At 33.1% G+C, this 17,964-nt stretch overlaps 1 protein-coding gene and 1 long non-coding RNA gene across 5 annotated transcripts in view; one reads left to right on the top strand and one right to left on the bottom strand.

The window, feature by feature from the left end:
• EPHA6 (EPH receptor A6) overlaps positions 1-17,964 on the top strand; it is an 877,027-nt gene that overhangs the window by 138,990 nt on the left and 720,073 nt on the right. For all 4 annotated transcript variants that reach the window (XM_067739161.1, XM_067739159.1, XM_067739160.1 and 1 more), the window contains exon 3: positions 2,297-2,960. In XM_067739161.1, the coding sequence (XP_067595262.1) occupies positions 2,297-2,960 (664 nt within the window). The remainder of the gene's footprint in view (positions 1-2,296; positions 2,961-17,964) is intronic.
• LOC137225302 (uncharacterized) overlaps positions 2,793-17,964 on the bottom strand; it is a 36,414-nt gene continuing 21,242 nt past the window's right edge. Inside the window, exon 4 of the long non-coding RNA XR_010943769.1 lies at positions 2,793-2,919. This is a non-coding gene — a long non-coding RNA (uncharacterized lncRNA). The remainder of the gene's footprint in view (positions 2,920-17,964) is intronic.

Below are 17,964 nucleotides of genomic sequence, written 5' to 3'. Positions count from 1 at the left end.
AAACATTTTTTCCAAACCCAACATATTTTTAAATAAAGATATGTAATGATTTCAGAACTTTTTTTTCTGTCACAGATGTAATTTTTCACATTTATTTAATCTCATATTTTAGGAGACTTGATTGTTTGATGAGAGTTGTTTATACTTTTTATTAATATGAAGAGATATAGTCTGAAGATGTTAAAATGTAATTATTCAAACAGAATTTATTGACAGTATATCTCTATACTCCTATATGGGAGAGTAGAGGGTGCAGTGTAGACAGTAGTAATTACGTGCATTCCCTGAGGAATAAAATCAATTCTGATTAGAAATTTATCTGAAATAAGAATAATCACTGGATAAGTATCTTAGAGGCTCTCCAATGGGAAAAATGCTTAGAATTTTGGACACTTATTTTGACAGTTCTCAGATTTTATTAGTTGTATCTTGTCTTACTATTTATATTCTGAATGGTTAGCTTACCATTTTAAATGAGCTCTGATAGTTCTGGTTGCCTTTAAATTTACGTGTAAGAGTCATATAAGACCTATAATATTGTTAGTATGAAAGGTATTTAGATGGGTAATTTTATGTGCCTCTGTGAGATTTTTGAATCACCCCTGATAAACAGTGGGTGTGTTTTGTAAAATTGTATCCACAGTTCTAAAGGAACTCATTGTTTCTTCTGGAAAATACCTTCTGAATTTCAAGCAAGCAACTTACAAATGAAATTTTAGATACAGAATTGTTTTTAAGTTTGTTTGATGGATAATATAAATTGTTTATTTGTGGAAATTTAAAGTAGATAATTGAAAGTATTAGTGTTTCAACAATCCAATAGACTGAGGAAAGAAACCATTCTGTTAGCAACTATATTAATTGAAATTCCACCAGTCTCGATTAATTAACTCTCTACAGTCAAATAAAATAAGAAACTGCAAACTGGATGAGTTAAATAAGCTTATTATAAATCACTGAAGTGTGGTATCAAGAAATAGAACACATTCACTATAGAAAACAGTTTATCATTTCTACTGTATTTTAATAGAAATGAGAAATTATGATGACCAGTTATGTTTTTCCAAAAGACTGTAAAGTTACCAGAATGTGTTTTTGTTTATTGAAAATTATTATAACTTTTATTGTACAAATAAAATATACTTACAATCTAAATTTGTAATATAGAAGTATGCAGTGTTAGATGTATAAATAATGCCAATGCCAATTAATTTCAATGTACTCAAACATTTTTACTAAAATTAAAAGAAAGGTAAGTTTTTTCTATTCATATAGGTGGCAGAATGCTTGTATGTAAACATGCAGAAGTGAAGAAAATCCAATGATCTAGCTCAGAGTAAAAGCCAAAGTGTTTCCAATGCTTACAAAGGCTTTTTTGCACCTTCTTTGCCTCTCTGTTTAGTGCCCGTTCAAGCTGTTCCTAAAACATACCTATACCCTCCTGCCTCAGGGATTGGTACTTACTCTTTCCTCTTCACTGCCTCACCTCTAAGACGTTACTTAAATGTCACAACCTCAGTAAGGCCTTCTCTGGTCATACTATTTAAAATTTCAATCCTCTTCCCCATCTCCCTGCCTTATTTTTTCCCATTGTACTTTCTACCATATTTTTCAGTTGACTCATTTACAGTTTTTATTGAGACTCCTCACTTTAAGTAAGATCCATGAAGGCAGGGAGTTTTTGTTCAGCTAGTGCACTGCTGTATTCCTAGTGTCCAGAATAGTGCCTGATAAATATTTCTTGAATAAATCTAAAGCCTTCTCTATGTCTATTTTCTATCAAAATAGACATGTAAATATTTAATTGAATACTGATGAGTATACCTCAATTTGTGGCAAATTGGATATGAAGACAAATGGGTAACTAGAGTACATTTGTCATTGGTCTAGTTATTTGATCACATAATAGATGCTATTATAGGTTGTTTATAGAGTACTAGAAACCATTTAAAGTTCTTTACATATATTAACTAATTTATGCCTCACAACAATCCTATGAAACAGGTACTCTTATCAGCTCCATTTTATAGTTGAGGAAACTAGAGATTAAGTAAAGTATCCCTTGATGTTGCAACTAACATGTAAGAAGGTAAGATTCATACCAGGACAGCTGGTATGTTCAGAACCTATTGTCTTAATGAAAGCCTCCTGGTTAAAATCCTGCACCATTGTTGCTTTGCTTTGCTTTATTTGTATACTTTTTATTCATTTTTCTTTCAGCAAAACAGAAAATTTTTGAAGTAATCATATATGTTCGTGGTTTCATAATCATTTATTTTATTTTTGCTTTTTGCAGTGGGATGCCATCACTGAAATGGATGAACATAATAGGCCCATTCACACATACCAGGTATGTAATGTGATGGAACCAAACCAAAACAACTGGCTTCGTACAAACTGGATCTCCCGTGATGCAGCTCAGAAAATTTATGTGGAAATGAAGTTCACACTGAGGGATTGTAACAGCATCCCATGGGTCTTGGGGACTTGCAAAGAAACATTTAATCTATATTATGTGGAATCAGATGAGTCCCATGGAATTAAATTCAAGCCAAGCCAGTATACAAAGATTGACACAATTGCTGCTGATGAAAGTTTTACCCAGATGGATTTGGGTGATCGCATCCTCAAACTCAACACTGAAATTCGTGAGGTGGGGCCTGTAGAAAGGAAGGGATTTTATCTGGCTTTCCAAGACATTGGGGCATGCATTGCCCTAGTTTCGGTCCGTGTTTTCTACAAAAAGTGCCCCTTTACTGTTCGTAATCTGGCCATGTTTCCAGACACTATCCCAAGAGTTGATTCTTCCTCCTTGGTTGAAGTAAGGGGCTCTTGTGTGAAGAGTGCGGAAGAGCGTGACACTCCTAAACTGTATTGTGGAGCTGATGGAGATTGGCTGGTTCCTCTTGGAAGGTGTATCTGCAGTACAGGATATGAAGAAATTGAAGATTCTTGCCACGGTAAGAAAGAAATATTTAAATAATTATTCATGCATTCAAATGATGTTTTTTTAAAGGTAAATTGGCTGTATATTTATTTTCAAATAATACATTTTCGAATACTATTCCTGGAAGAATTAATTGTGGAAGAAATTAACTCATATTAACTATAAGATAATTTCTGATTTTTTTTCCTCCTGGGAATGGTGTATGAAAATGTAAAATAAATTATATACCATGACAAGTGTTCTTGCATATTGCCTTCAGTAGAATAGTTGCTGTATGAATTGCTATATTTACCTGATTTTTATAAAGGAAAGCAACATCAGTAGCAGCAACAAAAAGCAAAAGGGATCAAAGCAGGCATTTGCTTAACTTTTATGTTTTGGTGGTCTATAGAGAATATGACATTTAAAGACAGTTTGAAAACAATTCTTTCTTTCATGTTGAATTGTAATAATTGAATAGTACCTAGGTAAGCTGAAATTATATTTAAATAAATGAGGAATTCATATGTTTGCATATGAATCATACATATGTTTAAAAATATATAGGATAGTTTATAGGAATGTTATGTGTTTGGTGATTGAGTACTGAGTATATCAGAAATTAATTTATCCTTTGCTACTATTAAATACAATTTCCTAACATATAACACATTAGCTTTTTTTGTTTAAATAGCAGTACTTGTGCAAGATCGAATTGTTAGGAAGTATGAACACAGTGCAATGCTGATTAAGTTGAAAACCGTACCTTTCATGTAGTTATGATATGAAATATCTGTAATTTTCAAGATAAAACAATTTTTTATTTGAATCATTTTATGAAGGCTTATTAATCTAATAAATATATACACTTAAAAATTTTTGCATATCCCCTGATAAAGATAATTTATATCAATTATGTTTGGATTTAGGACTCATAATCAAAATACAAATAAAGAAATAAAATTAATGCTTGGTAAATAGTAACATAGTAGAGATCTTTTCCTCTCAATGGTAAATTATTTATAGTTATTTTTCTATAGCACCATACTGAATTTACTTACTTTTTTGGTGATGTTCGGTGGTATGTTGCCACCCATTAAAAGGGATGAAAGTAAATGAGAAAAAAACATGTTTGTTTCTATATAAGGGTCAGTGGTAATATATGTGAATTTTTAAATGTTTTATCTATTTATGAAACGCTTGGGTTCTTGAATGCTGAAAAAGTTCACTAAAGCCACCGGTGATGATTATGTTTGGTCATTTGAAAGTACTGTTTGTGTGAAAAGTCTGTACTATATTTATTTAAAGTGTGAGCCAACTTTCCGTCACTATTTAATCGTTAAAATATATTTCATTGAAATTTATATAGATTTAATTCAAAATTTTTATTCACCTGTAACAAGGATTTAGAATGAAACAAAATAAGTTATCAATATAAATGATCCTTTGAAGGGGCACTATAGAATATTTTACATTGGAAAATGCAACATGAATAATTTTTCAGTGAGATTAAGAAGACAATAATAGCCAAGGATAAAACATATGACATATACTAACCATGTAGTTTTACCATATTTTATATTAGGTGGACGCTGGATATTGGTAAAAATAATAAAGCTTTAAAATTATTTAAACAATAATTATCTAAGGATTTATGTGATTAATTATTATTAAATATATTTTATGGCATTGATCACAGAATTAGAGGTAGTGACAATCATTGATGACTAGATGTTTTTTGCTTAATATGTCTGCTCTGTGAAATTTCATTCTTGTTTGCATGCCTGAAAATTCCTTCAGTTGTTGGCAAAGATGACTTTGGATATATGATAATTATCAGCTTATCTAGAGCTACTGCTAGACTCGTTCATTTTTATGGCTTGTTATCTTTATTATAATTTATTTGACTGCAGAAATGAGAGAGTGGGTACAGTACAAATGTTCATCATCTTCTAGCAGATGGCAGAAATTGGAAGATTATACTTGGATTCTAAATCCATGGCTTACTAACTTCCTTATCCAAAAATAAATTAGTGGTTATAATCAATTAATGGTAAAGTATATGGAAAACTGTTACATGCAAACACATGTGCCTGTTTCCAATTGACTACAATGAATTGCTATTTACAAACAGAAAGGAAGTGGATGTGGAGACCTCATTTTTAGAGAAAGGTATCTTACACTATCACTAGTTTCCATTTTAAAGTATTTATTTAAGTGTGTTCTTGATTCTTCATATTGCCCCTTTCTATCCTCTGATAATAATTTTTTATCATGGATTCTGTTGCAGTCTGTCAACAATTTATCTCACAACCAAATCTCAGAATTACCTATAACCTACATGAAAAATTAATTGAAATTTATGTGAATAAAGAGTAGCTCAGGCAATAATGTGACCATATGTTTATATATATAATGAGAAAAGAAAAAACAATGTATATCATTTTCTTTTCTTCTGGCTTATTCTATTAGACCTTTTATTTTAGCTATTTTTTTGAGTACCTACTATCTGTTAATCATTTTGATAGGTAGTAGAGATAAATATAAATAGAGGCATATGTTTCAATGATCTATTGCTATTGAGGTAAAATAACCCAAAATTTAATAACTTAAAGCCATAATAATTTATGATTTCTTAGGGCTCAGATGGGTAATTCTTCTGCTTATTGTAGAATAAACAGAGGTCACTCATGTAGCTGAATTCAGCTGGGAGATTAACAGGGGTTGGAATGTCTAAGATGACCTCTTATATTCCAGAGCCTCTCTCTACATGGCCTTACTTCATTAAAGGATCTGACACAAGCTTTTTTACAGTATAGTGGCTGGCCGAAGAGGGAGTTTTTCACATGGCCAGGTATAAAGTGAGTATGCGAGGGGACTGCAAAAGGGGCTGAATGCCTGTAAGTATGTTTATAGGGAGCTGCCAGTGTAACATTATACCACAGTCTTCTCTCTTAATTCTTGTGACTAATGTCCCTCCTTCATGCACAAAAACCCACATCCTCCCAAAGATCTATTCCATTATGGCATTGTGTTGAAGTCCAGAAGAGCTTCAGTGAAATCTCTTCTGGATATGAATAAAGCTTCATAGCTAAAGCTCTCCTTCATCTGGAGAATTAAAAACTAAACGAGATGTTATCGTTCCTCACACACACAACACACATGGGACAGGATTAGGAAAGTTGTAAAAGATTCTCACATTCCTGAAGGCAGGGAACATAGCAATCACTGGTCCATTGTGATTCTGAAATCCAGCAAAGGTCATCAGAGTCCCTAATTATAGAGGCAAGGACTGTTCTTTGCTTGGAGCCCAGTTCTGCAACCTGGGATTAGTTCTCTGTGGCTCTTTGTCTTCATTACTCTTGACTTTGCCCTCTGAGTTATCCTCCTTAGTTATAAGAATTTCCATGTGGCCAGTTGCTAGTTTCACCATCTTTCAAGAAAACTTCGTAATTTGATCCACAACATTATGAAGTACTTTTTGTGTCTTCCAAGTTATCACAGGTAGTCTTTCTCACCAATTGTTGGTTGACCTTTCATTATCTCCAATAATAATTAATTTACTGCTCTTCCATCCTCCAGTCACAGCCTTCTTGCCACCCTTCCAGCCTCCACAGTTTTTTCATTACTAAAGCAAATGCCACATGTTTTAGCTTTTTGTTAAAACAGTATCCTTTATCCTGTATAAGTTATTTGCTTACAATCTGGAAATATGGGCTGGGTTCAGTTGGCTGGTTCTTCTGCTGGTTTTATCTGGGTCACTCAATGCCACTGCAGTTATTTGGAGGTTTAACAAGGCTGGACATCTAACATGGCTTCACTCACATGTCTGATACTTCATCTGAGATGTTTGAGGCCCTAAAGTCGCTTATTGTGTAAATCCTGATAGCAATTTTAATACATTTCATTTTAGGAAATTATTCTATTTTTTCTTTCTCTTCCATTAGAACTAGTTAGTCATTGTGCCATTCAAGGGACTTCACAATTTGGCCTTGTCTTATTATTTTCTGACTTTGGCAAATTCTGTCTCCTGTTTTGTTTTTGTTACTTTTGAATAATCCATGTATTTTTCATGTTTCTTGCTCTTTTTTTTCATGTTTTATCTAGCTGCTTGGTGTCCCTTTCTTCTTCCTTTTCTGTGGTGGAATTTTATTCATCCTTCAGGGTCTAGCACAAATATATATATCACATATATATAGCACATATATCTGTATCTTCACAAAGTTAATGTCTCTGTCATCTGTGCTATAATTTGTTCTAATTATTTATGTGCCTGTTTTACCAGGGCTGTCAGATAAAAGAGATATATTTAAAAATCATTTGTATAATGAAGGGTAAGGAATTTATTGATGTGAATGATAAGTAGTACCAGGTCCTACTGCATGATAAGTAGTACCAGGTTCTACTGAATGGTTAGAGGTATACTGACAGAATGCTCTGTGTCTTCATATTTCTGTGAAATAGGAAAGTTTTCTTCAGGGAGGGTTGTGGTATTTTAGATCTGGAAAGCCTTTGAAAATATTTTTATCCCTCATTTTATGAATCAGGATTCTAAGTTATAGAGAACAGAATTTTATTCCCTGGGGCCACTTGGTAACTAATACTAGATTTATAACTAAAGCCTAGATAATTCTCAGACTGGTCTTTGTGTGTCTTTCCTCCCTCCATGTCTCCTTCTCTCCTCCCCTTCTTCACTTCCTCCCTTCCTTTCTCTTTCTCTTTCATTTCCTTATTCCAAGCATCCATGCCCTCACCTTGATGCTTTAACTTTTCCTGCCTGCCAAACAGTACAGAGGAGCCCTTAGTTACTCATCATTAATTAGTCCCTTTTTGCTCTGTGTTTATTTTGTGGAATCTGATATGGGCACTGTTAGAACAGTATCTACACATCCATTCTGAGATTCAGGCTACCGAGAATGATGGAAAAATATAGATTTATCTGGGACTTTGCTGTTAGACATGATAAATAGGAAAAATTATAGTGAGGTTTTAGGAATACTCATAATTTACTTGAGTACATTTGAGAACTCTTGGCCTGCTACATAACAAAAGTACAATAAGCTGGTTTAAAATAGAATAAATCTGTATCTACCCATACTATCATATATAATGAATTGTGTATATTTATTTGCATTTAAATAATTTATTATCATGCTTTATCCTAAAAGTTATAATACTAAATGTTTCAACTTGTGATTCCTTTCTCTGTAATGTTAAGGTGTATCTAGATCCAAATTCTAGAAGCACAAAAAAGGCAATTTTATTCTTATTATTTTCGATCAGGTTTAAATAGACATAAACATTATATTAAGCAGATATGCTAAAATTTAAAACCAAACACAGTAATTTGGGTAACTCTACATTATAGGCAGTATTTTATACTTGCTCCAATATCTTATTTTTCATAACTTTTTATTTTATTTCATAGGTTCATAATTAAAACTGCCATACTTAGTCATATTGATGTTACAGATTTTTTTTAATTGTCTTAATTTATTCCACTAAGGGCTTGAATATAAAATAGCACAGATTCATAAAACATTAATTTACATCAAATAGTGTTTCACTTCATATAACTAAGAATATCTTAACACTATGGAAGAAAATTGGAATCAATTAACATGGAAAATTGAATAATTTTTGTTGAGTTGTAAGTTCCGAAGTGACATGAATCCCTAATAAACTCCTGTTGGATATTAATTTAGAATAAATCTCATTTAGGTAGTAACACATGTACTTAGAGATATTAGTTAGGGTTTGGTATTTCAGACCTGCTATGAATATATATGTATATTTATTGCAAAGGTATCTTCTTTAAGCCTTTAAGTATCACATGATATAATTTAACAAAATAACATCTGGCTATGAAAGTAAAGTTCTAAAACATAAAGAATATTTTATAACTTTTTCTCTTCCTAGAAACATGTTTTTATTTTCCCTCTAGTGCTGCTTAAAAATTCTGGAGGAAAGGATGGTGGCAGTTCTTGGACCATTGCATTATTGTTCACAGAGGTGAATGGGATATGCAGGGCCTTTGGTGACATAGCTATCGATTTGATCTCCTGAAGAGTGTTGTTATTAAGGCTTCATGACTCTGTCCTCTGTTGCAATTCAGAAGCATTTATGCTCTGTGTTTATGATCTTCTGTCTAATCATGTTATCAGAGATGATTGTGGAAGCAGAGAGCATAAAGAAAATTTGAAACACCAGGATTTGCTGGCATTAAATAAGGGGGCTTGAGGGTATGATGAAAAGCTGAAAGGTGGGATTGGGATCAGAAAAAGGGGCAGACTTATTGGCCCAAATAGTATTTTCACTTTCTAAAGGTTATCACAATGTAAATATAAACTCTTACAATATAACCTTCAATTCCAAATAAAGCTGCTTTATTGCATGAAGCAATTCCAGATTTTCATCTGGCTTGAGAGGAATATGAAATCAAGAGGCTTGAAGGAGTCTAAAAATAGAAGGTATTATTTCCAAACAAAACATAATAAAGTTAAATAAGTATTTTGTTCTTTGTCACAATTTTTAAAATAGGTTAAAACATAAACTGTCTTGAAATGATCATTCTTAATAAATTATTTTGACCAGATTTTAACTTCAATTATAGTTCTCTTTTACTGTCGGCCAACTTGAAGGCTATAAATCATATTTCTATAGGAGCTATGCTTAATTTAAAAAATCCTTTCTTAACACATATATCTCTAAGAGGGGATAAAATTATATAGTATCTCTGTTTTCTTTCCAACATGACACACCATGTCACCCCCTGAAATTACTACCTTTCTTGTGAACATTGTCTAGAGTTTTAGTTTGGCTTTTTAAAGAAACAAAATCAATAGTTTCATAAAGTCAGTACTTAGATACACCAAGATATATTAACAGATTTTATACTTGATTTTTTTTTCTATCATTATATCCTTTCTTCTGGGTTCATTATTCCATTTGCTGAAGTATATCCTTTGGTAGATCTTTTGGCAAGGTTCTATAATTTTAAGCCCTTTATTTAATGGATATCTAAAAATATTTTGTCCTCCCTTTTCAATGATTGTTTATTTGGGTATAGAATACTAAGTGACTATTACTTTTCCTCAACACTCTGAAAATATTATTCCCCTGTCCATAAGAATCTGTTGTTGCCAGTGACGTTCTGACAGTCTTAACTGTCATTATTTGGGAGATTACTTATAGGTTCCATATTTTTGGTCTTCAGTTACATTATTATGTAACTGCTATGGATTATTTTTTCCTGCTTCACTTCTCATTTTGTGTTTTAACCTGAAAAAGTGTGTGTGCGTGTGATACTTTATTCTGTTTTGTATTTCTAGAATACCTATGAGATATTTGTTGAAGACTTTCAATATTATCCTTTGTCTCCGATATGTTTTTTTTTTTTTTAATTTTCAATCTCAACTAATTTCCGGGTAATGAATTTTCACTTTGGCTACAGCTAGTTAAGAGATTACTTCATCCATTGAGGTTTTTTTTTTCCATTCTCACTTGTTATTGTTTTATTTCTACCTACTTTGTTTCATAATTTATTTTTCTTTTTTATGGATACTATTTTATTCTTTATGCATTTTAAAGTCACATTCAAATAAGTTTTGAAAGAAATTGAGTCTAAATATTTCTAAGCATTAGTGTCAGCATGTACTTTGGAGTTGTAACTTGTGTGCTAACTTGTTTTCTATGTCTTTTTATTTTTTAATTTAGAGAGTTTATATTTGAGCTAATCTTCTTCCCTTAGGCCTTATAAATAGAAAACTGTAGAGCCCTAAGAAATTTACCAAATAATTCATGTTAGTATTACTGGTTGACAGCAGTTCCACTCCATGCATTCAGGGATCTAGGACTTCTTGCATTTAGTGGGCCAGCCATCTCCTAGGGCCTTGTAGTTATCTGTGTCCAGTTCAGAGGTTGTAAAAAGGGATCGGAGAAGGCGCATGTGTTTCTTAACCAACTCAGATCTGAAGAGCCACATTAATTCCTCTCAAATACAACACTGGGAACTGGTTATGTGACCACACCTAACTGCAAATAGGGGTGGGCTGTTGTTAAATGTTATCCCTGGCTCAATAGTCACTTTCCAGCAACAATTCTTTATCATGGAAGAGGAAGCCCAATTTTTGTAGATACTTGGTTATCTCTGCAGTAGTCTGCCACTTCATCCACAAAGTGTACGTAATCATCCTCATGTATCTGTCAATACAAATTTTTCTCCATCAGGTTCAGAAACATTCTCTTGTCAGCTGGTGACCTACACATTAAATGACAAGCCATTTACCCTAACACAAAATATACAATGGTTGAAATAAGTAGAAAACTGCCATTAAGAAAGGAGAATAATAGGAACTAGTAGTGCTCCATAGCAGTGATGGGCAGGCATTGTGAAGAACCTCAACAGCAGTTGAGTTGATGCTCTTATCCGTCATTCTCAATGGCCCTTGGCTATGCTATCTGTGAGCTTCTTATTATCCTGACAGTTTTTGAATTAGTTATTGGTGGCTGAACGGCTTTCATACCTGTTTCATGCTCGTCTATTTTGGGGACTCCAGAGTCATTTCATAGTTACAGGGTCTTTTAGACCAGACTCATGATTTGTTGGCAATAAGATTTCCTTAAAGTCATAGTAGCCTTTTAATCTATTTGTCAATTCCACGTCTCAGAAACTACACAAAAAATCCACACCTGAAGTTTTTTCTTTGTGTATACACACACACACACACACGCACACACACACACACACACACACACACACGCCCTTCAATTTGGGTAATATTTAAAAGCTGAGAAGACAAAATTCCAAATTCTAGAGCTTTAACATATAGAAGTTCATTTTTAATTTACATTACAGTCCAGGGTGTTCCTGGCTGTTGAGGGCTTTCCTTCATACAGAAAATAGGAGAATTATATATTTTCTGTCTATAGCTCCATTATCTCGTATGGCCTTGTAGTCATCTGTATCCAGTGAGAGAAAGAAGGAAAGTATATAAGGTACACATCTTCTTCTTAGAAGCCTTGGCATAGAAATGACATATACATTTTACTCAAGTTGACACACTTGTAAAAATTATATAATCAGTAGAGTAAAAGCTTCTTTGTGTAAGCTTTAATATTAAGCTACATCCAGTATAAATAATCAGGATTTTTTTGATCAACAGACAAGCATTAGGCTATATATTAATGTTCCATCAAACCAGATATAAACTGAACTAATTATGCTAAATTAAACATTAGAATATAAGTTATTTCTATAAATTTAAACCTTGTTCTCTGTCCATAGAAATAAATAGGATTCAACTATTTGAAGAGGGGGTGATTATTTCCATGAATTATCCATAATAGCAACAAAGAACATTCAGAATAAACTTTCAAGTGGGATATTATGTAGTACATTGAAGATATAATGGCAGAATTTTACCAGAGGAGAAAAATATCTCACTTTTCATTTTATAGGAATAGAGTATAACAAAATATTGTGTTTAATAAATCTGTATATAATTCAGGTTAAATTTTATTCTAAGCATCATAACAACTATATATAGTAATATTATATCATGCGTGTTAAAATCTGAGGATAATTTTGTTATACATTTTTTCATTATATGTTCAGAGCTAGCATTAGAACTACAAGGTACGGTTGACTTTGTATCCTCCATATGAAAAAAAATGTAATAATTTTCATTTTTAGAGTATTTACATATCTCAGCTCTAGGGAAGTATATTTCAAAGGACAACATAGTTCTAAGGAGAATAGGCATCAAAGGAATAAAACTTGATACAGAACAAGGAGTGGGTGCGACAGGGTTGAAAAAAGTGTATCTGATATAAATATACTTAAAGTGTTTCCTTTGATTTAACATATCTTGTTATCCTTTGTGAGAAAAGCATTTTTTATTTTATTTATAGTAACAGTTATGATTACCTGGGAAGTGATGATAAACTCGAATACACATTGTGATGATATGGGGGGGACATTCTTAATATTTTTTAGTCCTTTGAAATAATGACTTATAATGAGAATTAAATAAATTACTGGTGTCCTCAATTATGCACATGGCCTTTTAAAGAAATAGTTCTCCTTTTTTGTACTTGAATTTTTTTCCCTTTTGGCATATAATACTATACAATGGAAAATTTTAGTATTGCAAATATTTCTCTATCACTATTCTGTATAACCAGTTACTGTTTTCAATCTGAGCTTAGGCCAAACCATCTGTTTTTAGGATAAGTTATAATAACTAAAGAATATAGGTATTACTGAAAATGGTAGTCTCCATTTTACAGGGAACTATAGAGTGGTGATAAACTTAAAGGGATGGAGATTTCCAGTTGCCAGTTGCTCTATACAAGGACTATCACCGTATAAAGAGGCAAGCAGTACCAAAATTGATGGGAACTTTGGGAGCATAAAAACAAGCTCTGCTTTATCTTCAGCAGTGGACAAGGAAAAAGCATGATTTATTCCCATTATTTGACAGTATCAAAGGCGACTGCTATAGAAAGCCATGAAAACCTCTTGAAAGATGCAAACCCTGTTCCTTTGGACAGAGATAAACAACTATTGTCTTGGATAGAATTCTTTAAATAGGATCAGTTTATTTTTTGTTTTTTTCTTAAGATGCCTTATATCCTCATTTCTTTGTTTTGTTTCTATTCTTGTTTTGAAGTTAACTAATACTATTCAGGATGGTTTACTTTTCACCCTACCATGGTAAAAAATTATATTATTTATCTGTATATTAATTAAATATTTAAAATGAAATTAACTGGAAATCTTTTAACTGGTAAAACTTTGAAATGGCAATACATATGGATTATGTGAGAGCTTTTCTAAAGATTCTCTATTAATTTACTAATTGCATTATGACCAAGAGCATACTCTTCTTAAAGCCTAATTGTATGTGGGTATTATAGATTGCTAAATGTGAACTAATTTTCCATGCATATGAAATATGATGCATAATTATGTAAAAAAATTAAAAAATAATTATCCTATACAATAAATAGGATACATTAATTAGGTAAATATTTTTATTCACAATGCTTGCTAAATTTTTTCAAAAGTTCTCTGACATCTAGTGAGGTGACCACAAAATTTCTCTACATACTTATTGATGAAATGTTATAATATTATATTGCCTTAGATGACCCATCTTTGACTCAGTAAAGTTATCTGTTCCTGATGCATTATTACTTTAATGCTGAATTATATATTTTTTCTTACATTTGTTAAAAATTGGCAAGAGGATATTCTATCTAATGCAATGAATTACAAATTTGTTTTGAGTGATGTAAGGAAGAGTAGAATAATTTGATGTACACACTGTGGTCTTAGATGAGAAGTTTAAATATTTGTAAGATATAAATTTTAATTTAGAATTATAAACAAATCACACTCAAAATTGTTACTGTTTTGCCACTTTGAACTCAGCAGAAATGGTTAGAAATGTTATATGAAATAATAAGTGGAATGACATATAGATTATTTGAAAAGGATGCTGAAGGAGAGCAAGAGCCCTGTCAGACATTAAAATATATTCAAGAGAAGATATTTAAAATGTGTAGTATTATTTCCCAAAGAGAAATATTTATCAGTGGTACCGAGTAGACAGGGAAAAAATAGACTACATTACATGAAATAGTTTAATCTATGGTAAAATAGAGATAACTAATTAATAGGGAAAATAGATGGATTATTTAATACCACGGTTCTTACTTTATAGGGATTGAGATTGGGGAGGGGAGAGCAACAGTGATGTAGGTATAGGGCCAGCACTGCCATCTTTTACCAAGTCCCAGAGGAGTTACCTTCACCATTGAATCCATCTTTCTTTAAAATGTGTGCAATTAGCCTCTAATTATACCTTAGTTTAAGGATCTAGTTGGGGGCAAGAAAAGTCCCACAGAAAATTTCTTGTTACAATAAAATGAAGCATAGGCAAAGTTTTAACAAAAAGATGTTGGTTTGTAGGATACAAATTAGGATTTTCATGGAACTTTACAACTGTGGTGAAACAGTAATTTTTGAAGACTAGGAGAAAAGGTGAAAGAGAAACATGAAAATAAGAAGACATCATCTAGGTATTAAATATGGATTTGGGTCAATCAAAGGAAAAATCACAGGTTGTTTTTGATATTGTTAAAGAAAAAAATCCTTGTGACACGTGTTAAAGAACCAAGTTTTTCGAGAGTGGCGACCAAGTCTGTGGAGCCACCCTAGGAGCTGGCGCTGTCATATCCCCTCCTCTTCCACTTCCTGTTGCAAGCAATAAAGTCTGTTCATACCATAGTAAAAAACAAACTGTGAGGCAAACTTTATTCAGGGGTACTGCTGCAATGGAGTGTCATAGTAGTGGAGAGAAATTGAGCTTAACTCTGAATACAACAAGAAATGTGGGAATTTATAGCCATGGAGTATGGTGTGGGTCAATGGATGGAAAATTACTAACAGGGAAACATCAGGGGTAAAGCTTGGGGCGGTTCTGGCTCAACCATCCTGACAGGATTCTTTCTAATGGTGGACCAGGGTGACCAGATACCACCTGGAGGATGATGGGAGATGAGGAATTGATCAGGTATTTAGGGTGGGGGATTTTCTCTAAACCAGTTTAGCAAGATTCTTGCTAAAACTGGACTCTGCAGGAACACAGACAAAAGTCCATGGTCAGGCCTAATTGAACAGAGGGCTCAGAAGAGCCTGACTAAAAGTTTGGTCAAGGAGAGACTCTTTGTCAGTATCACGTAACACTCTGTAGGTGGAGTTGGCAAACTATACCCTGCTTGCCGTTCTAGCCCCTCTTGTTAAATAGTTTTTTAGAGTACAGCTAAGTCCATTCATTTACATATTGTCTATCACTGTTTTCAAGCTACAGTTTCAGAGTTGAGTAGTTGCTTCAGAAACCCTATGGCTCGTAAACCTAACGTATTTGCTTTACATATAGTGTTTGTAGACTTATTTTATATAGGCAAATTAATGTATATCTGGGAAATATAAATAAAATTATCAAACTTGTTCTTTTAAGCCTGTTATTAGTGTGTTACATTTTTACAACTAAAGAGAACAAAACTTCTGGTGGAAATGTTTTCCTCACAAGTTAGCTATCTTTTTATTCAGTCATTTGTTAAAGCATCTGTGCTAAGAAATATAATTTCAGAAACACTCAATAGAGGATTTCATATTGATCTGTTTTGGGAAAAAGAGTTTGATTTTTATTAAAATGCAGACATATCTGCGAGAAAAGGCTTTATTTGTAAAAAGTGTAGGGTATATGTGTGTATTTTTATTAGAAGCATATTCGTTCAGCATTGGCCGTTTCCTGATGAGACCTTTTCAGACTCTTTGTTAATTCTCTCACTCTGAAGCATCTTGACTAGTTGCCATGCTAGACACTGAAAATTTATTTGTTAAAAATTGGTGAGTTAAGGGCTTCCCTGGTGGTGCAGTGGTTGAGAGTCTGCCTGCTGATGCAGGGGACATGGGTTCGTGCCCCGGTCTGGGAAGATCCCACATGCCATGGAGCGGCTGGGCCTGTGAGCCATGGCCGCTGAGCCTGCGCGTCCGGAGCCTGTGCTCCGCAATGGGAGAGGCCACAACAGTGAGAGGCCCGTGTACCAAAAAAAAAAAAATTAGTGAGTTAATATTCTTGTGGAAAATGATACATAGGAGCAAATGATAAGTAAATTCAGATTGTCATTTACTTAGAACTTACAAGGAAACAGATTTTCTGTGAACCATGATACTCAGTTTCCAGTAGGTTCTCATTATTTTCTTCCTACTTTCAGATTATATTGCACTTTCAGCAATGGCAGATACGTTTTTATTAATGTATACCATAGGCTTAAGAAACATTTATTGCATACCTATTACATCCTGAATTACAACTGAATTGTTATGAATTACTATGGTCCCTGTCACACAATACACACAGAACTTGCCACACTCTTTTGTTTAAATAATTGTGCTGTTGATTTTGTGAGGGGGTGTAAATTTACATAGAGCCCACAATTTCATATACTCTGCTCAGTATGTTATAGAACATATTTAGAATGAGCATTTTAAAAAGATTCTCCAAGTTGTTGATAATCTTGAACAAGTGTCTTTTTATAAAGATTTTTCTAAAAAAAAGCAATATATTGTACCTGTTTAAGGTATAAATAAGAACCTTTATTTTCAGCTAAAATAACAGTTTCACATTGTAAAGCATGTATTGTGTAATGTTCTATGTATGCATAGGAATTTTTTGGGATATATTATCTTCCATAGCCTGCTTGCAAATTTATTATTGCTGTATTTTGTCATTCATTTATTTTTCTATTTGTCTTTGCTCCCCCCCCCCATCCCTCTTATTTAGGCCCTTTGAAAAAATCAACTTAAGCTGCATGGTAAATATTTTATCATTATTTTAATTTATATTTGAGGTTTCTTAGACTGTGTACTACCTAATTAAGCTTTCCTGCAGAATTGTGACTATATGATGTTATTTTTATTCTTGTCTTTTCATATATATAGATATTCAAGTCATTCATTGCACTTAATCACAAAGATTTGGAAAAATCATTTGATATTTAATCTTAAAATTTACTTTCAGCATTTCATTGCAAGCATTATCATCTCCTTCCTAAGGAATGTCAATCTAGCTCACGCTATTCACTGTTTGAATAGAATGAATAGAGCAAAGTGAATAGAGTGAATAGAGCTCTTCAAATAGAAGAGCTCCTTCCTTCCTCCCTCCCTTCCTCCCTCCCTTCCTTCCTTCCTTCCTCCCTCCCTCCCTCCCTCCCTCTGTTCCTTCCTTCCTTCCTCCCTCCCTTCCTCCCTCCCTTCCTTCCTTCCTTCCTCCCTCCCTCCCTCTGTTCCTTCCTTCCTTCCTTCCTTCCTTCCTTCCTCCCTCCCTTCCTCCCTCCCTCCCTTTTTCCCTCCTTTTATTAATATCTTGGAATATATAAATACACACAAACTTAATTAGAGGAAATGGAGAAATAATACATCTCTTATGTTAAGATTCTATTAGAATTTGAAAAAGAGTAGATAC

Source organism: Pseudorca crassidens, chromosome 5 (genome assembly GCF_039906515.1).
Source record: "Pseudorca crassidens isolate mPseCra1 chromosome 5, mPseCra1.hap1, whole genome shotgun sequence".
In the NCBI taxonomy this organism is placed as follows: Eukaryota; Metazoa; Chordata; class Mammalia; order Artiodactyla; family Delphinidae; genus Pseudorca; species Pseudorca crassidens.
Note: the sequence above shows the minus strand (reverse complement) of the source record. Positions and strands in the feature narration are given on the sequence as shown.